At 37.9% G+C, this 27,185-nt stretch overlaps 4 protein-coding genes across 4 annotated transcripts; 1 reads left to right on the forward strand and 3 right to left on the reverse strand.

Annotated features, from left to right (window-relative positions):
• The first annotated feature begins 1,305 nt into the window (after positions 1–1,305).
• On the forward strand, positions 1,306–4,312 carry LOC141841310 (protein FAR1-RELATED SEQUENCE 5-like). The gene is made up of 4 exons (XM_074729455.1): positions 1,306–3,668; positions 3,753–3,820; positions 3,904–3,975; positions 4,065–4,312. The coding sequence occupies exons 1-3, from the start codon at positions 1,519–1,521 to the stop codon at positions 3,918–3,920; spliced, it is 2,235 nt and encodes a 744-aa protein (XP_074585556.1). The 5' UTR covers positions 1,306–1,518; the 3' UTR covers positions 3,921–3,975; positions 4,065–4,312.
• A 12,722-nt stretch (positions 4,313–17,034) lies between these two features.
• Positions 17,035–17,541, reverse strand: LOC141838208 (auxin-induced protein 10A5-like). Its single transcript, XM_074725620.1, has one exon. It carries the CDS (start codon positions 17,521–17,523, stop codon positions 17,035–17,037), a length of 489 nt encoding a protein of 162 aa, XP_074581721.1. The 5' UTR covers positions 17,524–17,541.
• A 1,122-nt stretch (positions 17,542–18,663) lies between these two features.
• LOC141837539 (U-box domain-containing protein 35-like) lies at positions 18,664–21,387 on the reverse strand. The gene is made up of 9 exons (XM_074724916.1): positions 21,243–21,387; positions 21,084–21,169; positions 20,885–21,006; positions 20,601–20,809; positions 20,465–20,522; positions 20,174–20,405; positions 19,972–20,073; positions 19,571–19,900; positions 18,664–19,494 (listed from the first exon to the last, which is right to left on the reverse strand). The coding sequence occupies exons 1-9, from the start codon at positions 21,385–21,387 to the stop codon at positions 18,664–18,666; spliced, it is 2,115 nt and encodes a 704-aa protein (XP_074581017.1).
• A 2,491-nt stretch (positions 21,388–23,878) lies between these two features.
• Positions 23,879–27,027, reverse strand: LOC141841555 (NADH dehydrogenase [ubiquinone] iron-sulfur protein 6, mitochondrial-like). The gene is made up of 3 exons (XM_074729722.1): positions 26,892–27,027; positions 24,375–24,459; positions 23,879–24,287 (listed from the first exon to the last, which is right to left on the reverse strand). Exons 1-3 carry the CDS (start codon positions 27,003–27,005, stop codon positions 24,175–24,177), a joined length of 312 nt encoding a protein of 103 aa, XP_074585823.1. The 5' UTR covers positions 27,006–27,027; the 3' UTR covers positions 23,879–24,174.
• Positions 27,028–27,185: the final 158 nt, after the last annotated feature.

Below are 27,185 nucleotides of genomic sequence, written 5' to 3' on the forward strand. Positions count from 1 at the left end.
TTAATTAGAAATTTCATAATAAATTCTGTTACACTATGAAATTCAAATTAAATCATAAAGATGATCATATATGGATAGATCTTAATCCTGAAGTAATTATAAACTCCTATTTATTTCTATGTAATTCTTAATTTGCTTGTTTAAAGTTTGCAATTACGCATTCTCAACACTTGCATTTTAGATTTACATTTGAAATGAATGGCTGGGAATATAAATTTACAGATATGGAATCCATTCCTTCTTGCGAGAAGTAGAAAGATAATTCCCTCATTTGTTAATTCTGGAACTGAGTGTTGGGCCCAATCGATTTATAATAGAATTATAAATTGAACCACTCACTAGTGGATTAATGGTAAATGAGATTTAAAAATAATTGGAGAGGTAAACAGAAAATTTCCTAGCTCCAATTATGAATTATCTATGGAGGATTAATCCGTATATAATGATTATATCAATGGACGACTCTTTTCATAGAGTAAAATATTCTATAATAAAGAAGAGTGCAATTCCATATTTTTAGTGGAGTAATAATGGAATTAATAAATTGAATAAATTAATTAAAGAGTTTAATTATTTATCCAATTTATTGAAGCTTCTTATTATAGGTCCATGGTCCCCAGTACGCATCATTCCACCGTATATTTCTTTTAATAGCTTTATTAGTAGTATTTTATATCGTTTGATTCTTATGAGATACATACAATGAATTTAGAAAGAATATGCAATTGGTCCGTATTTATACTAGAGTTCCAATTGTATAGGAACAATGATCAATTTTATCGCGAATTGATTGTATGGGAACATGATTTGTATTATTTGATTGATGGATCCAACAACAAATTTTAATGATTTGAATAAGGGAGTGGTCTTATTCAAAACGGCTTGTGATCTTAAACCAATTTTGTGCTTCAATATAATTACCCGGACTAAGCGCTATAGCTTTCTAATTGTTGCCTGCTTGATCGGACCAAGCCTCTATATGTCTATTATGGATCTGTACCCATTGAGATTGATAAACCCTTCGGATTTTATTAACTAAAGAGATACGACTTTGAGCAAAGGTTAGCTTGGCTTGAATCATGAATTCCCAAGGGATTCCAATAATTTTTGGTATACCCTTTGTGCAAACCTTCAACTCTCCTTTTAAGTCGTTTTGGAAAGTCTTTTTAGTAATCATCTTAATTGGTAAGAGAAGATTTCTATACGAACTTTCTCTATCTCTTGAAAGAGAGATTTTATAGTGGCATTTTAGTGATTCTTATGAGATAGGCTAATCCCTATCAGTCATACAAGTGTGGTATCAAATGTGTGATCAACACTAATACCATGAATATGAATTTGAAAGGAAAATTTGTGGGATAATTTATTAACTTATTATTATCTTTCATGTTCATTTCCCAATATATTTTCACTGTTTTATTTTCTTATCTTGTTTAGGTCTATTTGACTTAGAATATTTTTATTACTATATGGTAATATGCAGAGTTTGAGTTTATCTGAATTTGTCATTCCCCAACAATGGAAGCAAATGATGGTAATGATCATCTATATATCCCCCAAGTTACAGATGATCGAAAGCCAAAAATTGGGATGGAATTTACATCACTAGAGGAGGCATTTTCATGTTATAACCAATATGCGCGAGAAGCTGGATTTAGTGCAAGGATAAATAGTAGCAAGAAAAATAAGATGACAAATGAAATTATTTGGAAAACATTTGTATGTTTTAAACAAGGACATACTGATGATAAGCGGAATAAACAGAGAAAAGATGATACAAGAGAAAGAGTACGTGGTGAGGTCAGAACTGGATGTAAGGCAATGATTTCAGTTGTAAAAAAACAAACTGGATCTAATTGGGTTGTTGCTACTTTCGTGGATAGTCATAATCATCCACTCTCAACTCCTTCAAAGGTGCATTTATTACGCTCACATCGTCATGTTTCAACAGCAAAAAAAACATTGACTCAACAATTTTCAGAGGCCAATGTCCCAACTTGTCAACAAATGCGGTTATTGGAGATAGAGTATGGAGGGCCTGAGCTAGTAGGGTGCACAGAAAAAGATATTAGAAACTATGAGAGAGACCTAAGGGAAGAAGAAAAAGGTATTGATGCTGAAACACTAATTGAGCTATTTGCATCTGAAAAGGAGAAGAATTCTGGTTTTTTCTATGAATATGAGACTGATTCAGATAACAAATTTAGTAGGTGTTTTTGGGCAGATCATGTATCAAGGAGGGCATATAGTGTATTTGGTGATGTTGTTGTATTTGATACAACATATAACACCAATAAATATGGATTGATTTTTGCACCATTTGTAGGAGTAAATCATCATCATCAAACAACTGTATTTGGTTGCGGTTTTTTAAGTGATGAGAAAGCTGAGTCTTTTGTTTGGCTGCTTAACAAGTTTATTGAAGCCATGCCTAATGGTGCACCTAAAGTTATTATAACAGATCAGGATCCTGCTATGACGAAGGCAATTGCACAAGTTTTACCTCAGACACTGCATCGATATTGTTTGTGGCACATAATGAGTAAATTCCCAGAGAAATTAGGCCCTTTGACTTTCCATGACAACTATCAAAACATAAATAATGTAATTAAAAAGTCCACAACACCGGATGAATTTGAGAATTCATGGCATGAGGTAATCAAGTCTGCTAACTTGGAGAAAAATGATTGGTTGTCTTTGATGTACGAATTGCGACAAAAGTGGGTGCCGGCATATTTTAACCATGTCTTTTGTGCTGGAATGTCAAGTAGTCAAAGATCTGAAAGCTCAAATGCATTTTTCAAGAGGTATATATCAAATAAGAACTCATTGATGGATTTTATCACCCGTTTCAATAGGGCCTTAAGACACCAAAGACACAATGAGTTAATTGCCGACCATATTGATATGAACGAGCATCCCAGAACTAAGACAATCTGGCCCATGGAAACTCAAATGGTTAAGTTGTATACAAGAAAAAAATGGTTAGAGTTTCAAAGTGAAATGAGTGAGAGTCATGGTTATTATGTGAAACAATTATCTATAGGAGTTGATTGTACAGTTTACCATGTGATGAAATTTGAAAGTCATTCTTCTTCCAAACCAAGGGTTCTCACGCATGACAATCAGAAAGATTACATTTCCTGTAGTTGTAAGAAATTTGAGTTTGATGGTATTCCGTGCAGGCATATGTTAGCTTATTTCCGTATCAACCAAGTGTTTCATTTGTCTGATAAATATATACTTAAACGGTGGACACAAGATGCAAAGGTTGGAGTAATATATGATTTGGAGGCGCCAAATTACAGTGATGATCCAGAAAGATATTTGATGTTAAGGCATTCGAAGTTGTCCTATAAAGCGTCATTATTAATTGATGATGCATCCTTGACTGATGAGGGGACAAATTTCTTGGATGAACAATTCGATTGTATATACAAAAAAATTCAAGCGATAAATATTAGTAAAAAAGGCAATGATGGTAGTCAAAGGAATAAATCTACACAGGGAACTCCTGTTATTATTGACCCTTCTTTAGTTAGAACAAAAGGATGCGGCAAAAGATTGAAATCAGCCAAAGAACAGTCAACATCAAAGTCCCGATTATGTCATGGATGTGGGCATCGAGGTGTGTCACATGACAAGCGAAACTGTCCACTTTTACAAGGGTATGTGTTGATTAATTTTACATTGATATGATAAATTTATTATTAAATATTGTACATTTAACGATGATGTGTGTTGATTGGCAGATCCAGTGTAGAAACTTATCATAATAGCAATGATGACACATACGAAGAAGATTTGCCATCTATGGCCGGTACTAACAAAGTTTAATTTTATATAATTATAGTGGTTAATTGATTTAGAAATTGAAGTTAATAATTGATATTTTTGTTGCAGGTTCTAACAACATGTAGAAGAAAATATTTTTGTTGCTACTTTGATGAGCAGGAAGTTGTCCATCAAATTCAAGTAAGTTATATCAGAAATTTGTATCCTATGAAGAAATTTTTTATTTAAATACATGACTCAGGTTATATTTTCTCTTATCTAATGTATAGGATATTCTCTGAAGTTGCTGGAATTCAGATTTTGCAAAGTTTGTTGAGGATCAATTCATCCTTTTTGCATCTTTATCTGGAGTGGTGGATGTTAGAGCTAATTGTTATTGCTTTGCTTGAAGTGAGAAATGTATTTTAACACTGTTGAACCGTTGTAATGATTGACAGAATGTTAAACATTTGTATTGCATTGAAGAATTGGATATTCATATCGAACTGGTCTTGTGGACTCTATGTTATGAAATATAATTTGTGTTGATATGTGTAGCAGTTATGCCATCTCATGACCTGTTGTGATATTTGATCTTTTTGCCATCTCCATGAAATTTTGTGATATTTGATGTTTTTGCCATCTCATGAACTGTTGTGATATTTGATCTTTTTGCCATCTCCATGAACTTTTGTGATATTTGATGTTTTTGCCATCTCCATGAACTGTTGTGATATTTTATGTTTTTGTCATCTCTATTTTGAGTAAATCTTGATAACTTAAGTAGGAGATTAGAGTTGTAGTTGTGTTTGTGATCCAGATATTGCAAGTTGTAATGCATTCAGATATTGACTTGTTGTGTTTGGGATTCAGATATTGTAGTTGTGTTTCAGATTCAGATTAGAGTTGTACTTGACTGAACTGATATTGAGTCGACTAGAGTTAAATTCCAGTCGACTGTGATAGGATTAGTCCACTGACGTTGTACGTATTTAGCCAGCCATTTTTGGTACTTGCCTAGCCATTTTCGGTATTTGTCTGACATTTTATGGTATTTATCCAGCCATTTTCGGTACTTGGCTAGCCATTTTCGGTACTCTTATTTAGTCGACTGACATTAAGATAAGTCGAGTCGTTTTCACTGATTAGTCGACTAATCTTACATAATAGTCGACTGAAGTTATTTCAGAAACAAACACAAGATAATCGACTCGACTGGATGTCCACATTAGTCGACTGGAAGCGAACAGAATGTAAATTGACTCGACTAGAGTTAAATTCCAGTCGACTGTGATAATATTAGTCCACCGATCTGACAGACTAGTCCACTGACGTTGTACGTATTTAGCCAGCCATTTTCGGTACTTGCCTAGCCATTTTAGGTATTTGTCTGACATTTTATGGTATTTAGCCAGCCATTTCGACTATTAATATTTAGTCGACTGCGATAATCGTGTTCAGTCGACTAATTTCAAATTATCGTGTTTTTTAAACCCGAGTCGCGGGCGAACCCTAATACTAGTCGACTAGGGTTTTGGTTTTCTCTCCGGCGATTTCCTCCTCTTCGGCGATTCCTTTCCCTCCGGCGTTCCTCTCCGGCGTTATCCCTTTTTTTCCGGTCCTCTTATAGTCTTCCTCGTCTCCAGCGGCGGTTTCTTCCCCTCCGGCGGTTCTCACTGTGACCGGCGGTTCTCACTGTGACCGGCGGTTCTCACTGTGACTCCTCTCGCGTCCGTGCGTGGGTTTACGCGTGTTCTTCGGCTGTCTCCGTCTATCTCCAACTCCCGTTCTAATGGCACCAAAGTAATATCTCCTTTGCTAACTTATGTTTACACTTTGTCAAATTTCCATTGCTAACTTATGTTTTCCTTGCATGCATTGCATTCCATTACTTTCATATACAAGATCAAAGAAAACTAAAAGGGTTGAGATTGGTGAGGGTTCTTCAAAGGGGAAGGGGCAAGCTAGGTCTCATTCCACTTTTAAGATCATCCCTGCTCGTTATCTGCATAATAGTTTCTTTCGCGACTATTGTCCTGACATCATGGCGATTCTTGCCCATTATCAACTTGCCACCATTGTTTTCTGCTCCACTTCAATCAACTTAGATCTAGTGGGGGAGTTTTATGAACATCTTCATTGTGTGAGTGAGGATCCTCTGTTGTATCGGACTAGAGTTGGCAAGAAGGACCTGGATTTTTCTCCTGACATTTGGCGTACCTTCTTAGGATGTCGTCCGGCCAACAACAACTTTGTGTGTTGCCCCCACCTCGACGAGCCTTTACATGCCCCTTTTGATGACCTCACTGTCGATGGCATGTTCACCCACTTCTTCCATCGCCCCCGACCTTTGCGTATGAAATTGTTTTCTGCCCAGGGTCTGGCAGCCGCGGACAATATTCTTTATAAAGTTATCGTTGGTTGTCTGCTTCCCTTGGTCACTCGTGGTCAGGCATATGTGAGGACTAGTCATCTCTTTCTCATGTATGCTCTTCGCCAACGGTTAGAGATTGACATCGCCCTTCAGATGTTCCATTGCATCATTCATTTCACGACCCCCGTTCAGAAGAAGATCCACATGCCTTTCGGTCACTTATCACTGCTTGGCTTGCATCCATCGGTATTGTTGTTGACAGGGAACGGGCCAACATCAAGCCACTTACAGATTACGATCGTATTGGTTTGAAGAACTTCTCCCTCGCCGGGATGCAGAAAGCTTATGGACCTTTGCGTATGGAGTGGGCGCCGGGGCACGACTTCCATCTAGACGAGCTTGGTGCTATGGCGGTTGAAGCAGCTGAGGCAGCCGAGGCCGCCGAGGGCGATGGGGGAGATGCAGTTGCAGCAGAGGCCCCGGGTATACCTGCTGATGAGGAGGCTGATGACGAGGACATGGACGAGTATCTCAGCAAATCTTTTGAGTCCGTGGACACACGCATTGAGGAGCTGCGCCAGGAGATGACTAGCGGCTTCGCTGCCATAGATACTCGTTTTGGCGAGATGCGTCAGGAGATGGTCAGTGGTTTTGACCGTTTGACCTCGCTGGTTGAGAGATGGATGCTCGGTCCTCATCCACCGCCGGCCTCTGCTTCAGAGCCTTCCACTGATGCTGTTCCACCACCCATGGATGTTGATTGATTGTTAGTGTTATTGTTCTTTTTGGACTGCTTTATGACATTTGCTACTACTTTGATGTTATATTCCTCTTTGTGTCCGTCTATGACTTGTGTTTGTGGTTGCTGTATACTTCATTCAGGTTTTGTATTTATATTTTAGTTCTTTTATGGATATTTCGATACTTAAACATCAAGGGCACATTTTCGGTACTTCAACGCCCATTTCGGTACTTAAAAAACCAATTTCGGTACTCAACGCATCAAGTTGGTTAATCAGCCCATTTCGGTACCTTTTTTATCCAATATTGGTACTTATTACCCCATTTCCGGTACTTCACCCACTATTTTCGGTACTTCACCCACCATTTTCGGTACTTCACCCACCATTTTCGGTACTTGGCTAGCCATTTTTCATTCCACTGGACTATCAAATTTCAGTCGACTAAATTGAATAAGTAGTCGAGTCATTTTCGGTTCTGTTCGCTGTCTAGTCGACTGGTTTAGTAAATCAGTCGAGTCGTTGAGTTTCTGGTCGCTTCCTAGTCGACTGATTTAGGAAATCAGTCGAGTCGAAATCTTTCTGTGGGCTTCCCAAACAAAGACACTCGACTGCTAATTAAGTAGAGTCGACTAAGTTGAAAAAACGACTCGACTGGTTTGTTTATCAGTCGACTAATAGAGACATTCTGCGTATCAGTCGACTATAATTAACCTACCAGTCGACTGATCAACACAATTTTTATCAACTGATACATGTTCTCACCCGTAAAAAACTACACCTGGAAATTCCAACTCACTGAAGCAAATCCTCTTTGATACATGTACTCAACGCATCAAGATGGTTAATCAGCCCATTTCGGTACTTTTTTACCCAATTTTGGTACTTTGATCCACATTTCCGGTACTTCTCCCACCATTTTAAGTACTTCAACGACCATTTCCGGTACTTAAAAACCCAATTTCGGTACTCAACGCATCAAGTTGGGTAATCACCCCGTTTCGGTACTTTTGCACCCAATTTTGGTACTTTGATCCCCATTTCCGGTACTACTCCCACCATTTTCGGTACTTCAACGCCCATTTTCGGTACTTAAAAAACCAATTTCGGTACTCAACGCATCAAGTTGGTTAATCACCCCATTTCGGTACTTTTCCAGACAATTTTGGTACTTTGGTCCCCATTTTCGGTACTACTCCTACCATTTTCGGTACTTCAATGGCCATTTTCGGTACTTAAAAAACCAATTTCGGTACTCACGCATCAAGTTGGTTAATCACCCCATTTCGGTACTTTTTTATCCAATATTGGTACTTATTACCCCATTTTCGGTACTTCACCCACTATTTTCGGTACTACACCCACCATTATCGGTACTTCACCCACCATTTTCGGTACTTGGCTAGCCATTTTCATTCCACTGGACTATCAAATTTCAGTCGACTAAATTGAATAAGTAGTCGAGTCATTTTCGGTTCTGTTCGCTGTCTAGTCGACTGGTTTAGTAAATCAGTCGAGTCGTTGAGTTTCTGGTCGCTGCCTAGTCGACTGATTTAGAAAATCAGTCGAGTCGAAATCTTTCTGTGGGCTTCCCAAACAAAGACACTCGACTGCTAATTAAGTAGAGTCGACTCAGTTGAAAAAACGACTCGACTGGTTTGTTTATCAGTCGACTAATAGAGACATTCTGCGTATCAGTCGACTATAATTAACCTACCAGTCGACTGATCAACACAATTTTTATCAACTGATACATGTTCTCACCCGTAAAAAACTACACCTGGAAATTCCAACTCACTGAAGCAAATCCTCTTTGATACATGTACTCAACGCATCAAGATGGTTAATCAGCCCATTTCGGTACTTTTTTACCCAATTTCGGTACTCAACGCAAGTTGGTTAATCACCCCATTTCCGGTACTTCTCCCACCATTTTAAGTACTTCAACGCCCATTTTCGGTACTTAAAAACCCAATTTCGGTACTCAACGCATCAAGTTGGTTAATCAGCCCATTTCGGTACTTTTTCAGCCAATTTTGGTACTTTGATCCCCATTTCCGGTACTTCTCTAACCATTTTGGGTACTTTAACGCCCATTTTCGGTACTTAAAAACCCAATTTCGGTACTCAACGCAAGTTGGTTAATCACCCCATTTCGGTACTTTTCCAGCCAATTTAGGTACTTTGATCCCCATTTCCGGTATTACTCCTACAATTTTCGGTACTTCAACGGCCATTTTCGGTACTTTGATCCCCATTTCGGTACTCGCATCAAGTTGGTTAATCAGCGCATTTCGGTACTTTTTCAGCCAATTTTGGTACTTTGATTCCCATTTCCGGTACTTATCTAAACATTTTGGGTACTTTAACGCCCATTTTCGGTACTTAAAAACCCAATTTCGGTACTCAACGCATCAAGTTGGTTAATCAGCGCATTTCGGTACTTTTTTAGCCAATTTAGGTACTTAATCCCCATTTCCGGTATTACTCCTACCATTTTCGGTACTTATATGGCCATTTTCGGTACTTAAAAAACCAATTTCGGTACTCAACGCATCAAGTTGGTTAAACAGCCCATTTCGGTACTTTTTTATCCAATATTGGTACTTATTACCCCATTTCCGGTACTTAACCCACTATTTTCGGTACTTCACGCACCATTTTCGGTACTTAGCTGACATTTTTCATTCCACTGGACTATCAAATTTCAGTCGACTAAAATGAATAAGTAGTCGAGTCATTTTCGGTTCTGTTCGCTGCCTAGTCGACTGGTTTAGTAAATCAGTCGAGTCGTTGAGTTTCTGTTCGCTGCCTAGTCGACTGATTTAGAAAATCAGTCGAGTCGAAATCTTTCTGTTTGCTTTCTAGTCGACTGATTTAGGAAATCAGTCGAGTCGAAATCTTTCTGTGGGCTTCCCAAACAAAGACACTCGACTGCTAATTAAGTAGAGTCGACTAAGTTGAGAAAACGACTCGACTGGTTTGTTTATCAGTCGACTAATAGAGACATTCTGCGTATCAGTCGACTATAATTAACCTACCAGTCGACTGATCAACACAATTTTTATCAACTGATACATGTTCTCACCCGTAAAAAACTACACCTGGAAATTCCAGCTCACCGAAGCAAATCCTCTTTGATTCAAGAGGAATTATCATTTTCTCGACTAGTAGTTTTAGCAATCAGATTCTTGGATTTGCAGGTTTGGAATCACATAGGATTGAGAAACTCTCATTGATTCAAGAGGTAGTAGATTCTAGCATAATAGCAATTAACTTCTGCATTTTAGATCAGTTTCCTCAGCAACATATCAACAAGAGTAAAAGACTTTTTAAAGCTTACCAAGTTCAACAGAATTCAATAACTCAGCCCAACAATTCGGACTTACAGTTTTATACAATTAACTTCAGCAATCCACACTTTACTGTAGTGAAATAATTATAAGGCAATTCATACATCAAACATACCGTTATCATTCAACCAAAATATTGTTTGATACATTCATAATAGCATTGTAAAATTTAATTACAACTCAATCATCACCAAAAGTTATCAACTATCATACAAACAGAATACTGACATCTCCATCATCACCAAAACTGATCAACTATCATACAAACAGAATACAATAAGTCAAACACAATACAATCACTAATATAGTAACGAAATGTCATTTCACTAATTTAAACAATCCTTGTTTGTCAGACAAAATTGCTGAAGCAATGCGAGCTCTATACCCGGGGATTGATGTGTCCCATTCTTGTCTCCAAAAAGTTGGATTATCTCGGGCATAACATTCACCCCATAAACAAATATAAACACCACAATCTACGGAGTTGTCTTGTTGTCGACTTTTTACAGCAATAACTTCACCTTTGCCAATATCACACTGGTCGACATTCCAAAGATATCTGGACAAAAATTTTGCCTGCACATTCAATTCAAACGAACATCATTTTCAAATCAATCATAAAATATGTGTACAACTTTTTAAAACATCAAAGTAATTTAAGATTTTTATCCAACTTACAAATTTCGTCGCTGCACCTTTGTAGATGGGGCTACTGATAGAATTTTTCAGTGTGAAAGATTTTTCCCTTGGAGTATATACAAGCAAGAACCAATGTGCTTTGTAATGAAAAGGGAATAGTATGTATTTACAACGTTGTAGGAGTTCTTTATTTAGCTGGGACAGCTTAACCAATGTACTAGTCCTCAACTTTGATAAAAATATTGAAACATTGCTATCTGTAATCCTCCTTTGGTTGGGATTTTCGAGCAACATAATCACTTCAATCTAAACAAATTTAAAAATTTATCATTAACTATCACTATGATGACGATATAAATCATATACTATTAGGATTATGTACCTGGACATTGGGAGACATGCAATATATTTCATGTCCATAGTTTTTTTCTTTATTGCTCAACAAATTGAAATATGAATGAATGAGGTCAGACCGTAGCTCCGTGCCAAACAAACACTCTAATAACTGATGACCATTCAATATTACATCATCATCTTGCCAGACAACACCCCTACACATCCAAAATATCAAACGTATCAACTTACACAACATCAAATAGCATAATAAGATTTCAGAAAATTTATAATATTATAAGAAATTTTTACCCCAATTTATCGCCGCAGATGTACTTCTGAATAACATTTTTATCTTCCATTGATATTTGATCGTGGCCAGGAAAGTCTAATCGTCCTCGGAACTCCTTTAGAGATTCCTCTACAGCATTATTAGCAATATCTTCAATATCTATACTCATTTCATCCTATATAAAAAAACAGAATATAGAAATACAAAATTCAATCCAAAATAGTAAACACTACAACACTCATCAAATATATCAAATGTTGGTACGTATTGTACTAAATATTTACTTAAAATACCTGATCCACGACTTCAGTCACATGGCGTTTACTCTTTCGCTTTGGGGGTGTAATAAAGTCCGGATGTTTCTTTTTTTTCATTCGATCTGTTCTTTTTTGAACAGTCTTCACAATAGATGATGTTGGGTTATATACAACTATCTCTTTTCCTTTTTCAGTATTTGTTGGCACTTTATCATCACCAGAAGAATCAGCCTCCACACCAACATGTTGCTCGGTATCACCTTCTTCAGCCATATGTGGGGCTTCCTCTTCGACCTCTATTTTTTTTCCTTTCAATATTTTAATCTCATCCTCGAGTCTTTTAATGTGATCCAACAATTTTGAATCACCCACTCGAGGAGGTTCAACCTGGAAATAGCTTTGTTAATTAAGCATGCTAATTACTTCAATAATAAACTCTTACTAAATATATTATTTTGGATTAAAAATTGTTACCTGACCAAACTTCTGAATATCATCAACAAGGACTTTTTCATCCTCGAATGGTATGATTGATATGATCTAAAGGTAAAAACAAATCAATTGTTAGTTCAATAACACATTTAAACCAAATTATACAATAAAGTTATTAAAAATTTCACCAACCTACCTTGTTTGGCCTAACAGATGAAATGATGGCCTCGGCACCTTTTGGATTAATGGGAATTTTGCTCTCTCCCCACTTGAATAATCGGGGAAAGCAACGCAAAACACGGGGCTGACCAAGCATAGGGACTCTTTCATAAACCCAACCCTATACAAATACAAAGATTAGCATTTACTCGCTCAACAAATAACATATATATGCTGAAAATAATACCATGAGTCCAACTATGCAACCTCCCATGTAGGTTTTCTCTTTTTTGCCCACTTTGTTGTGGCCAAGATGGTCTTCCATTTCAGCCACCAAAAATCTAAATGCTGCATCTCCCCAACCATACCCAAAAAAAGTCTCCAAATTGTCCAGGTATGGGAAGATAAAGCTAGGGGTACCAAAATTGCTAATAGGAAATATAACACAATTAAAAAGTAACAAAATAAAAAACCTAAAAAAATCATCTACTTCTGCTTCATTTTCTGCCAATGCAAATAACTTCTCTATGATGTCATTTCTCTTGAGACCTTTCATCCCCTTGAAATGTCGCTCACCAAAGTTGGAAGCCAATTTCAACTCTAGGTTTACCGGTTGCCCAACGCTAGGTAAACCTATCACTAGTGAGAACTCCCTAGAGGTGAATGGCACCATTATATTGCTTCCAAAACAGAAGCTGCATGTCTCTACTTCAAACCTTTTCAGCATTGTATAAACTCGAGATGTGCTTATAGAAAGCTTCTGAATATTCAACCAAGGTGCTAGAGGACTGTCCTTAATCTTCTTTAAATGTAGGTCACCCAGTTTCGGAACCAATTCTTCCATGACGGACATAAATTTTGATGGTGAACACCTTGTATAACCATCTTTTCCGCTTGTTCCAGCATCTCCTTCAGTAGCACGGGTAAGTTTTTTACTCTTCGTCATTTCTAAATCACAAAACACCACAATTAGCAACTAATTCAATAAATTGAATGAGTTTCATAGAATAATTGAATACTAAACCCTATAACCTAACAAATTTAGCTATGTCATTTCTAAATCACAAAACACCACAATTAGCAACGATTTCAATAAAGAGTTTCATAGAATAACTTAATAGTAAACCCTACAACCTAACAAATTAAGCTACTTAAGATAGTAAAGGGGTTTGACGGGTTAGGGTTTAGGGAAAAATAAAGAGTTTCATAGATTCAGCTATTAATAAAATTAAGGGGTTTTGACAGGTTAGGGTTTAGGGAAACCTTAACTCGCGCGTGTGGGTTTAGGGTAACAGCACAGGGCAGTGACTGGCGATGGTCTTCGTCTGGCTGCGGCGACGAAGGCGAGCAGGAGCTGACACTAGGGCGGCGGCAACGTTTTCCCCCGCGACGAAGGCGCCGAAGATCACAGGCAGCGAGGAGCAGGGGCGAAGATCACAGCCGGCGAAGAGCAGGGGCGAAGAGCAGCCACAGGCGGCGAAAAGCACAGGCGCGACGAGCACAGGGGCGAAGAGCACAGGCCGACGAGCACAGGGCGGCGAGCACAGGGCGGCGCCGAAAAGCACAGCCGCGACGAGCACAGGGGCGAAAAGCACAGGCCGACGAGCACAGGGCGACGAGCACAAGGCGGCGGCGAAAAGCACAGGCGCGACGAGCACAGGGCCGAAGAGCACAGGGCGACGAGCACAGGGCGACGAGCAGCGGAGCTTCGGCAGGTTGGCCGCGCGATTTTAGGAGGGATTTTGAATCGAAGCCGGGATAAAGCTTCGGCGATTTTGGGAGAGCGGGATAAGCCACGGGAGAAACCTTCGCTGCCACGCTGGCACCCACGTCAGCGTCGCGGATGCGTCGCGGAGGAGGAGGCGCGCAGCAGAGAATTTTCCTATATATATAAGTTTGGGGGGATTATTATTGATAATTTTGATTATCTGTCTAAGTTTATCAATGATAATCTTATTTAATTTAGGTTATGATCAATTCTCAAATACTGCATCATCACCTCCGCATTAGCAAAGCGTCGTAAATGAGTTATAAATCAGAGAATGCGATTACCTCGACAGTCTAAGATTTTTTGCGATTCCTGAAAGTTAACAAAATTTTTTTCTATGATTATCTTTTGATTTTAAAACTGAGTTAATTGAAATGTACCGTGAATCTAATTGAAATTGAATTAATTAATTCAATAAACTTTAATTTAAATACTTATAAATTTAAAAGACATAATTTACTTTAAAATTTAAAAAATAAAATTAATAAATTATATTTATTAATTTAATAAATTATTTTATTAAAATTATGTTATATATATATTTATTTATTTTAAATTTTAAAAAATTATAAATAAATTATATTTATTTTTTATATACATTATCAATTTATTATCATCATTAATATTATTAATATTATTTTATTTTATTTTAAAAATAAATTAAATTAAAGTAATATAATAAATATTAAACTGGTTATGTTTTATTCTCTTCAAATAAATAATTAAATCGATCTAAATAATATTAAATTATATTTTATATCTCATAATCTTAATTATGTAATTATCTAATATTATTATAATTATTAATATTATATATGATAACTTGAATCAAATACATTTTTATAATAATTATAATCATAAATGCTATAATAATGTTAAAGTCATTTTGATTAAGTTAGAGTGATTTTAATGAAATTTGAGCATCTTTAATTACCATTTGATAAAGAATTTTTTGACATATATAAGAATGAGTGTATTTACTATAACATATCGTAGCAATTAGCAATTGTAGTTATAGTTGTTACACCGACTTATGGTAGCAGTTATAATTATATATATTATAATAATATTAGAATAAAAATATTCGTAAATGAAAAATATGGTAGGTGAAAAAGAAGCGCCTTTAGGCGCCCTTTTAATTGTTTCCGCTTAAGTATTAAAATTTGGTCTATTTACATCTACACTAAAAGCAGAAAGTGAAATTCTAATTTTTAAAACTTTTGTAGGGCAAAATAATGAAAAGTTAATAAATTGTAAGGGTGAAGTGAAATCTTCCCAAATATCAAACCAATTCCTTCAGCGCAGCGTACGAGTTGGGCAAAGACAGTATTCAATCAGAAGTAGAATAAACTCAATACGCTCCTACGTCGTAATCAACTGTCAGGAACGGATCCAGAAATTAGTGGTGACTGTGCTGACTTTAGGTATAAAAAAGATGAGTTAAACATCAAAATACAATGAACAAAAAAGAATTCATTAATTTTTTTTATACCAAATTATAGACTACAAGTATGTATTTAATTTTTTTAAAATTAGATTAAGTCCAAAATAGCTCAACCTTATATAATTTTTAAAAAATTAAATTAAGCTTAAAATAGCCCAACTAATTTTTTTAAAATTAAATTAAACCCAAAATAGCCCAAGGATTCATATTTGCTTAAAAATTATATTAGGTAATCTATCAAGGTTTAAGAGTTATATTAGGAAATCTATATCAAAGAAAAGGGAAAGAGAGGTTCGAACTCTCGACCTTGAAGAGATAAAACCTACCGCTAGCGAACTGCGCCATTAACTCCTTTTAAAATATTCAATGATAAATTATTATAAGACTGACAGGGCTGGGCTACAGCCCAGGACAGCCCCTACTTAAATCCGTCTCTGCCAACTGCATTTTTTCGATTTACCTCCTCACAAATGGTCGTGGGGCCGACCGTGTGGGGCTGCTAAGGTGGCGGATCCACTTTTTATAGAAGAAGTAGAATAAACTCTCGAAGTGCTTTGTCTTAACAAATGGTAAGTATGGAGACTATGTGTGGTGAGATTTCAAGTACGAGTACTTTTAGTAATATGTAATTGTTGATTGAGGTACTGTTTTGATAGAAAATTGCTCTTATCAATATAGTGGTATCGTGTCTCCAAAAAATCCTTTAGGGAGTCGGTCATTATAAAAAATTTATCCAATATAATTTTTGTCCCTGGGGCATAGCTGAATTGGTTACGACGGAGCAGATTTGCAGAAAATTAAGGACAAGAGTTTAAATCTCGGTAAAGCCGAGCAATACCCTCCTCCATCGTGACCAACTACAATTTCTCGATTTATACCTCCTCACATATAGTCGTGGGTCCAACCGTGTAAGCCCGCTGGGGTGATGAATTTCATCTTTTGCAGAAGAAGTAGAATAAACTTCTTTGTAGTTTACAGAAGAAAAGAAGTAGAATAAACTCTTTTGTAGTGATCAATTATAATATCTAGATTTATTTCAGTACCTCCTCACATATGATCGTGGGTCCGATCATGTGGGGCTGCTGGGTTGACAGATTCTGTCTTTTGAAAAAGAAAAGAAGTAGAATAAATCCTTTGTGATGATCAATTATAATATCTCGATTTATCTCAGTACCTCTTCACATATAGAATAAACTCCATGGGATCAATTATAATATTTCGATTTATCTCTTTATAAATGATATTAATCTTGTGAAACTATTGGAGTGACGGATTCCACGTTGTTTTGCATAATCGAAATGAATAAACATTAATTAGGATTTTTTAAGAAGGATTTCAGAATTAACTATTGCAAAATTTTTAAGATCTTTTCATATGATTTCACCCATGATTTGCTTCCAAATCAGAACAAATTCTGGAACGCAAATCTGATCGGAGTATACATCAACGCAATGCACGCATCGCCGTCATCATCTGCACGCAGAATTCGGCTGACTCCCGCCGTGGCCGGAGCTCCCGGCCATATCATCCGCCTCGGCGGAGCAGTAGCACAGCGACCCCTCCTTCCTCTTCTCCACCACCTTGAGCACGCTCTCGAACGCCGCCACCTCGCAGGGGATCCGCAGCACCCCCTCCTGCCCGAACCCGAACTCCTCCTCCGCCTCCTGCAGCAGGGCCGCGAAGGCCCGGTGGCCCAGGTACTCCGTCGGGATCACGAACCGCCGCATCTCCTCCCCCACGCTCACCGCCAGGTACCCCTTCGGCACCGCCGCCTCCCCGGACGCCGCCGCCGGGTTCTCGGAGAAGGACAGCGTTCTCTTCAAGAACTTGTTGATGCCACCGCTCCCGGCGGCGGCCCCGGCCTTGGGCGTCACCGCGAGCTTCTTCCATTTCTTGAGGACCTGCTGCAGCTTCACGATCTCCGCGATCTTGTTGCTGGCCTTCTTGGACGACTCCATGGCCAGCTTTGGTTGGAGAAGCTGACGAGCAGCCTGAGCATTTAAAGGGAATTCGTTTCAGTTCAAGTCAAGCAACCTTTTACCTTTTACTGTTTATCGAATCTCTTACTGCACAAAACTCGATCAATTCGCCTGCGCATTATACGTAACAGTTCATGATCTCCATGCACACATCGTACGTGATCCGGTACAAATCCTCACACTGCATTCACTGCCCTCGCATATGACCTTTCTTTAAGCATCAAGCTGCATGCGACCACGTTGCCTGGATTATGATAACCCTACTGGACGTTGCTCTCTTCAGTTGTTTATTGGATTAGGGTTCTTGGAACAACGTGCATGGAAGGTGGGGAGATAGCAGAGTCCATGTGAAGCCCCCCAAATGCTCTTCTGCCCATAATCATTTTATCCAAGTTGAGCATCTCAAGATTCTAGTTTGTAGTTTTACTAGCGTCCAAGTTTTGAGAATCCAAAGCCCCTGCGTCAAGTTTCCATTTTTTGACTTTGTTTAATCGAGAGTGGTTCCTAGATGATTATAAAACACAGTTAAATCTCTGACTGCTCGAATCTTGTAAAACTGAACTTTGTTTACATTCTTCAAAGCTGATTGATCAGTTAAAGTACTCCCTGATTGCTGCAGTTAAACACTCATCAGTTACTTCCGTTGGGGACAGTTTTTCCAACCCTATGACCGTCCTCTGCTCCCTCGGATTGACTCAATAAAATAGAAGATCAAAAGAAATCAGATCTATTTTTTGCAGTCTTCTTGAATCATTAGCCAATATTCAGTCTTCCACCACTGCATGTGGTGAAGATGGCAGTTTGATTTAGGAACCTTTCAGGTCTTAATTTTCGACCACCTAGTGTGAAGATGGCATGCTCAGTTTGATTTAGGAACCTTTCAGGTCTTAATTTTCTTGGCTGAGTACTTCATAAGATTGAAAGAAGACAGAAGAAACAAATGACAAATGGTGAAGAAAGAAAGAAGATGAGGACATGATCCATATAAATAATACAATCATACAAGTAGAGGTTGATACAATCATTTCTAAGATAGAGAAATCCAATAGTTAATTGCTCATTTATTTGAGTCTCTTGAGCATCCATTGTCAGATTGTACTGCTACAGGTCGACTGATCATCACATCCTGAAAGATAAGAAATAACTCTTAATTTGTTTCTTCATGAACGAAAAAGACAAGAAGAAGAAAAGAAAACGTACTGAAACTTGGCTAGGCATGGACGAGGAAAACGAGCCATTTCCGAACATGGCGTACTGCAAGTTCTCCTCTGCGAGCTCTCTGAGTCTGTTGAGCTCTGGAAGTATGACCGTCCCAAGGTCAGGCCTGTCCTTCCTCCTCAGCTCAGCACACTTGAGCGCTATCTTGGCCAAGCTCAAAGCTTCATCAACCGGCCAATCAGATACTGATTGGTCTAACATTTCTGGGAATGTTCCCTTATCGATCGCACGCTCCACGGAGTGCGTCAGCCCCATGGGAGGCTTGGCAGTTATCAACTGCAGCAGCAGGATTCCGAGAGAGTAGACGTCCGATTTCGTCCCGAGCATGCCAGTCTGCTGATACTCTGGGTCTATATAGCAGAACGTGCCCGCCGTCGCCGTCATGCGGTATTGGGTCACACTGTTCGCCACGGACGGAGGAACTAAGCGAGCAAGCCCCACGTCACTGATCTTGCTCACGTAGTTCCTGTCGAGGAGGATGTTCGCAGGCTTAAGGTCTCTGTGAACCAGTGGCTCAGGCTTGGTTTGATGCAGAAAGAGAAGACTAGTGCCGATCTCTGCGGCGATTCGAAACCTATGCTGCCATGGAATAGGCGGCGTGTTCCCTCGCTTGAACAAACGATCTTCCAAGCTCCCCAGTGCCATGTGTTCATACACAAGGCAACCATATTCTGGACAAGCGCCTAGCAGTAGCACCATGTTTGGATGTCGAATACAGCATAGTATTTCAACCTGCACGATGAAGGAAGGAGAAAGTTACATTAGCCTGTGATCCTACAACAATGAGACATAGATCACTAAATGGTACCTCTTGCTGAAACTGTGACCTTCCGTGTGCAGCATCTGGACGCAATACCTTGATAGCGACAGGGGTATGATCCAGATAGCATTTGTAAACAGGACCATAACCACCTTCTCCGATTTTCCTATTCTCCGCGAAGTGTTCAGTGGCTGCTTCTATTTCCTCGATCGTGTACCTTCTGTACCTGAGATCTGTATGTGATAAATCGTTAAAACCCTTCTTCTCCTCTGTCTCGTCGTCTGACTTCATCTCTGTACTGAACCTTTTGGTTGTCTTGAAGGATGCTTCTTCCAATCTCTTTTCTTCACCTATCTTCCAACGTTGAAGTTCCATTGCCTAGAACAATACCATGTTTGTAAACAAGTTCAACTTTGGGGGGAAATCTGTATATGAAAAATTAATACTACCTTCTGTTTGGCTGTAAGTGCTTCTTTGCAGGCTGTGCTGTACATGTCCATTGTTTGCTGGAGTTCTAACCTCAACCTTCGTATCTCTCCTTCTACATCGTCCTATAAGTTGCAAGGCATGCATATGTTGTCTAGCATCAGAACAAGCCTCTCATTTCTTAATAACTAGAATTCTGTATTTCTAAGCACAGGCTAGTCTTACCATGGATTGAGATGATGAGCTTGCATGAGATAGGTAAGAGGACTCATTTCCTGCAGAGAATGCACCCGTAGACTTGCGCGATGATTCGAAACTGTATTCGTAACTATCCGACAAGTTAGAGGATCTTGGAGGGCATCCATTAGTGCTTGGCCTGTCATTGCTCACAAATGATATATCACTCTCATATGATCTTTGGCTCGAAGCTTGTGCCCCTCCTCTATTGAAAGGTGACCTGCATGAGGAAGATGATATATACACCTTGAAAAATTCTACATTATACAAATTTCTTACCCGATTAACTCAGTCTCTTTTTGCATATTCCATGGACTAACTGCAGCTTCACTTGGACCTAGGAAATATGCAATCTTCTTCAGTTATACAACTAGCTAGAATCTTGAGTGCCAGTAAAATAACAGAAACAATAAACCTTTCATGGCGTTCTTGATGCTCTGGCTTGGTGGATCATGCGTAACTGTTGGTTGGTCCTCTATTTGAGCATGAAGAGGAAAGACAGCCGACGGATGTCGAGTGGCATTCCTCATGGAGGAGATCTTCCCCTTCGAGATGACATAGATAGTGCAAAAATCAGGCACCCCTTTGTAGATGCTGGTGCTGAGGTCTATACTTTTGAATGATCTAAGGAATATATGGCATAAGTATGCTTTCACCATGAGTTGCAAACCTATTCAAGTGATTTCACATGACAATTACCTGATGAATCCGCCTTTGGGCGATGCACCAATCACTAACTTCTCTACTGCCGCACTTGTGACGAACTCTACGATCGCTTTAGCAACATTGATGCTTTCAACTATGACATCCTTGCATCCCACCTGTTCAGAAAAGCTCAAGTTGGAACTATTTAGGTTTGTCTGATCATAAGAAACATCTAAAGGAACTAATCACTCACATTCTTTCTCGTACAGAAACATCTAAAGGGATTGATGATGTCCCTTGTGATACTAGCAACATAACTGGCTTCATCCTCGTAACCCCCTGCAGCATTGCATTCAGAAGGAGAAGAGACATGCAAGATATTCTATTGTAACTTTAACCACAATTTACATACTTGAGCTCTTGTTGTTGACATGGAGGAGGGTGAGGGTTTGCCCTGCTGTGACGACGTTGTCCAGAGCCCATTTGAAGGCACTATGGCTGCTCTTATCTCTGTCTATTGCCACTACGATCTTGGGGGATACTTGACCTTGACGCATAATGCTCCCGCTGCGATCTATCGTGTATGAATTCTTTTGCCTTCTTCCTTCTCGTCCTCTTTGCGTCTTCTTGGATCTTCAAAATCCTCTGGAGTGGTCTCCTTTTATCTCTGTCGGGAACAGAGTGTGTTCTGTTTTAGCTGTTCGAATCGTTGGCCATGCAATTGTTAGGAAGGAGATGGAGTGAAGACAACGAGTTTGATATAATTGTATGACAAATATAGTAGCTGCAAGCTAGGGATATGACAACAGATTTTTTTTTCCTAAAAAAAGGAAAAAAATAAATTTACCTCTTGAAAATAATGATTGGAAGATCATTCCCCGACGAACCGTGTTGAATGCTGGTTCAAAATCAGACCGAACCCTCTCTATGAACTAAAATAGGCCGGTCTAGCGTCGCTTGTCGGCGCCCCCATTCAGTGGAGTCAATTCAAATTGTGGCCGGAGATCGCAATTTTAAAAAATGCGACAGCTGCGACGAGCTCCGCGATCCGTGTATCGACATCTGTGATCCACAGCCGCTGCCGCCGATTTGGCCGCGCCAGCGGCCACGGCGGCCGCCAACGGCGATTGACCCGGCTCGCCGGCATTCCATCCGACCGCGGCCGGAGACCGACCGATCAAGTCGGAGACCGATCGACCGATTTGGTCGGAATCTGGCCGTGATTTGGTCGGAAACGATGCGACCCTGTCGACGGCGTCGACGGTTTCCGGCCGCATTGTGGACAGTCTGGGAGTGACTGTTTCCGGCCAAATTCGTCGGATTCCGACCACTATCCGACCGAAATCCGACGTCACCGAAGAGCCGACGAGCGGCGCATCGATCGCAACCGAGGCGGCGACGGTGGCCGGACAGCACGGTGAGGACGGCGACATGGACAGCGATGGATCGCGCCCGGGTTTGTCGCGCAGGATAGCAATCTCGCACAATTCTAATATTTTTTGTGCCAACTACATGTGTTTTTAAATAGTTTCTTTGTATTTGTGTTTGTTTGGTCAACCCTAAATAGTTACGCTTATTTTTACCAGTTGAGTTTTACTTGTATGACTAATTTACTGTAGTGGTTGGTTCGGTTGTAAAAATGATTTTGAAATATTAATTTTCATCTGAATAGATCTCAAAGTATTCGTATAGTTTATCCTTTAGATAATATGTTTTTTTGTTAGTTTAGTTTATGAGACGCGAATTTATTATAATAATAGTTTTTTCTAAATTTATTTTTAGTTATTCCATTTTTTAAAGAGGTTTGCTTTTTATTTATTCTATTTTTCTAAATTTATTTTTAGGTAACCGCAAGACGTTTGATGAATTCCATAGAGCGAATATAGAGAGAGAGAGAGTAGAGTTTTTAAAAATTTAAGTATGTCACAATTAATATTTTAATTAATTAATTTCGTATTTTTTGAAAATTTATTTTCCCAATTTTAGTTTTTGAAATTGCTTAATGATTGTTGGAGAAAAATCCGAACCAGTGATGCAGGCGTCATTCTAACATGATTAAAATAATAGATATATTATTGATAAATATTATCTATTTTTCATACTTATTTTTTAATATATAAAATTTTATTTTACTAAGTCAATACAATATCTTTTTAGATATCCTACGTAATTTATTCCACCAAAACAGTAATCATAACTTAACTAAAATAATAAATTATTATCGACAAACATTATCTATTGTTTTATATAACTTTATTGCTTATCTTTTAATATTCAAAATTTTATTTTGCTAAGTCAATATAATATCTTTGTAGATATATATACAATTAAACCATTTTAGTTGTCTTATTAACAAATAACTGTTTATTTTATTAGTTTCATGCGATTCCACTTGTAAGATCTGATGGCAATGAAATAGCAATTTTTTATTTTATTTTATTGTTAAACTTCATTATAAGTGACAATTTTAAATGGAAGAACAGTTGGTAATTCTAATTTTAAGGGATGCAAACATTCGCAATTATCGAGATAATTTTTGAAGGTGAATTTTATTTTTAAAAAATAATATTAACATAAAATAAGTGTTTGAATGTAAATTGTAAAAGTCATATCATATTAATTATATCATAAATAAAAATCATGTATGTATATACAGAGAGTAAAGTCTCTAAAACTTTAATTATAAGTCACAAATATTATTTTAATAAATAAAATAATTTGCATTTTCCATTTGCATAGTATTGTATTATTTTTATTAATTATATTTAGAGGATATTTTTCTCGATCTCCAGATTGCAAAAGCTTAGTTACAGGTATTGTTCTTCTTTTTTTTTTTTAAAAAAAAATGAACTACACCAATATGCTTGAAGTTTTTTGAAGCTTTACAATAAACCAAGATGGATGAAAATTTGAATTATAACGAAGATCTAGAAAGGATTAAAAAAAGCTTCTTTTCCCTCTTAAATTTACTCTGCCAAGTGGTGGCAAGAAGGGAAGAACAGCATCAAGAACACCTTCTTGTGAGTGCAATGATACATCGTGAGATCATGAATGGGAAGAGCTATAGTTATTGTTATAGCCATTGCAAGATTTCCATGGAAATATATACATAGAAGTTATACTTCAAGCCTTTTAAAGTATTTTTGATTCATTTCAAGAAGAAAACACATCAACTGTTCGAATAAGAAGTTGATCCCTTCACAAGTTTATTGAAATTGAGCATTTAAAAGATATTAAACCAAAAGGAACTGATGGAATGATCACATAAACCAGTTTATCCAGCTGAGAAGGTACCGTGATTTGTCATGGTGATGCTAGTGAAGTTGTTCACTTGGGAGATTGTCTTAGTGATGATGATGGTCTTGAACATAACGAAGACCACAGTATTTGCAGACAGCAGGTGCTTCCAGGTCAAGGCAAATAAACTCTATTGGATGGCCGAGAGCAGGATTACTATCTGCATACAAGAAACAAACAATTAGAACCGCGAAATAAATACGGCTCGAAGCCATGGCCGAGCCTGGAAGTGTGAAGTTGGGATTACCTCCTTCACAAGCAACAATGCGCCCTTCAACTTTAATCGGAGGCACCTCGTTGATCAACTCCATCGGCGATTTCTTGCTCATATCCTGTTGTTTATTTCCATCGGCCAGTGAATTTAAACATTTAGGTGCAAGTCAGATATAATCGAGAAGAATGACCAGGAGCAATTAAGCAATTTGGTAGACCATGCTTCATGTTAGGGATAAAATAAGACATTGGAGCAGGGAAATAATTCTCAGGATCTAGAAATATTCACTTTGTCTGAAATATCACACTTTGATCAAGGTGCTAGACATCATTGCAAAGCCAAAACCATGTTTGACCTGAGAAGAACTATGGACCATATCTAATGCAGTTATGTAGGGACAGTAATGGGTTAATTGTGGGCTGCCACATCTCCCATTCCCATCCTTCCCATTATTCTGGGACTGGGCTGAGAAAGGAAAATGAAAACACTAAAATATAGGATGAAAAAAAAAGAGATTAAGTTTACATTAAAAATTTAAGTGTGGCAAATGGGAAAAAGGGTGAGCAGCAAAACTATAAAAAAATAATCTTAATTTGATCTCATCACCTGTCTTATTAAAGATTGGGTACACGTAAGCTGAGCAATAAACCAAATAGTTTCTAGCAAATTTCATTTTACCTCTTATTTTCTCCTCAATGGACCCTTTTGTCACAATTCAAGGGTAGAATCCGTTAACATAATCTCACTATAAGTAGATCAACATTATTATTCTTACAATAATGTTCAAACTATAAACTAAAAAGCTAATTAAAAGATTGAGTAGAGTAATTATTGGCATAACCGTGATCCTAGCTTTTGCTAATAAACCTCTTATAGTAACTACTAGAATGGTAGAATAGTTCATCACCACCAACTAGGCAAAACCATGATTTTATCTCATTCCAAACACACTAAATTTGTCACTTTTTTTTGGGTTTAGCTAGAAAAGAATTAGTTAAAATTGAAGCATCAAAATTATTAATTGTAGTCGTTGTTAAAGTACTCTAAACAATTATTGCAAGAGACATTTATATTTGTGGCCCAAGCACATATTCAACAAATACAACTAGTTTGTCTATACAATCCAACTAACAACTCTAATATGATATCATTGTAAGCAAATAAAGTAGTTTATCAAGAATTCAGTCATAGGAAATGCACACAAGAACCAACTTAATGGTCAACTAACAGAGAATGTGCTTGTGTTCGATTTTCCTCAATCTACAAAGGATGATACCCAGTAGTGCTGTGAAGTCTGTCACAGAATATCACAAGATCTTATTTTGATAATGTATATGCAAGCAATCCCCACTTTGGCGAATGCAGATTTTGAACCCAATGCAACAACTTCCAAGGTTTTTCAAAACCTGATAATTTGGCACCTTCCTGCACAGGAACTTATCTCAAAATGTATTGGTGAGACTTGGATCTTTTAACCTCGTAGTTCTTGCATTATTTATTTTCATGAATCTCATTTTTAACTCTAGTAGTCTTGTAAGAGAACACTAGCCATAGAACAATCCATCTTAATTATGTTTAGTGTGCTTGGGTAGCTAGAAAAAGGCAAGTATCTTAAATAAGTATCCATCTCACCTATGTCTTTGACTACTATTCATTCCTTCTCAATGAAGGCACATTTCAGTTGAGGAACTTGGCAACAACTTCAAAGGTCGTTATCAATTCAGCAGTTCGCACCTTCAGTGACCATTCAATGATATGCATTTTGAATCACATCAGCGTACACAGTCAAGGTGAACGACCTATCTGAGACCTATCATAGCATATATCTCTCGACGTTTTTACTATTTTTATACAGAATGAATTGCAAATTTTACTGCTTCTGTTTTCCATTGATGTTAACAATCAGATAGGTTCTACCACTTCATATCCTAGTTGGCTACCCATTTTAACAAATAAATACTCTTCTATGCAAATCTTTGTCTAATCCTTTTGTTTGACAAAAAACAAACACTATAATTCTAGAATATCATCATCCCATAGAACTAGATCGATTTTCATTAGATTGACTGTGCAAAAAACTTGATTTTCCTAAAACATGAATACCTATATAACAAAGAAAGCCCTTGTTTTGTTTATGTATATTTACATAAATGTTCTTCTGGACCTTAAGTTTCCAAGCTAACCCAAGCAACAATGTAACTCATACTAATGATTTTCGTCTTCCTCGTCATCCTATACACCTTACAAAGAAATTTTCCTCAGAAGCAAAGAAATTTCAACTGAAAAATCCATCAGCAAACTGATACCTTCAGATTATTGGGATCACTTAAGCATAAAAATCCATACCCTTTCCCTTCAAGAAAAAATAATAGGGGATTAAAAAAGATTACTTGGAAAAAAAAATCCATTTTTGCTCCTACTGCAAACAGATCTAACAAGGGCAGATGAACATGAAATACCAAGCACTCATTTAAAGCTGAAGACAATAAAAAAAAAAGAACCATAAAAATCAAGGGGGGAAAAATCCCAGATCTGAGCTACGAAAAATACCTGCATCCATTTGGTAGTGTGCTCGCTGACGAGAGAATTGAACGCCCTCGCCCTCGGAGGATAGCGGAAGGAATTTAGGGTTTTCAGGAGGCCGGGAAGGTTTCGCGTCGCCATGCCCGCGATCTACTGCGAAGATGAGAACTGAAAAATTAATTCTAAAATAATATGTTCTCAATAATAATTATAAATCTATTTTGGGCCGAGATGCAATTGAAATGGGCCGGCCCAATATTTTACTATTTAATCTGATCTGGGAGAAAGGCAACAGCCGGCCGCCGCCGATCCAGTCGACCC

Source organism: Curcuma longa, chromosome 11 (assembly GCF_044706935.1).
Source record: "Curcuma longa cultivar G26 ecotype Majalengka, Jawa Barat chromosome 11, ITB_CL_G26_1.1, whole genome shotgun sequence".
NCBI classification, from domain to species: domain Eukaryota; kingdom Viridiplantae; phylum Streptophyta; class Magnoliopsida; order Zingiberales; family Zingiberaceae; genus Curcuma; species Curcuma longa.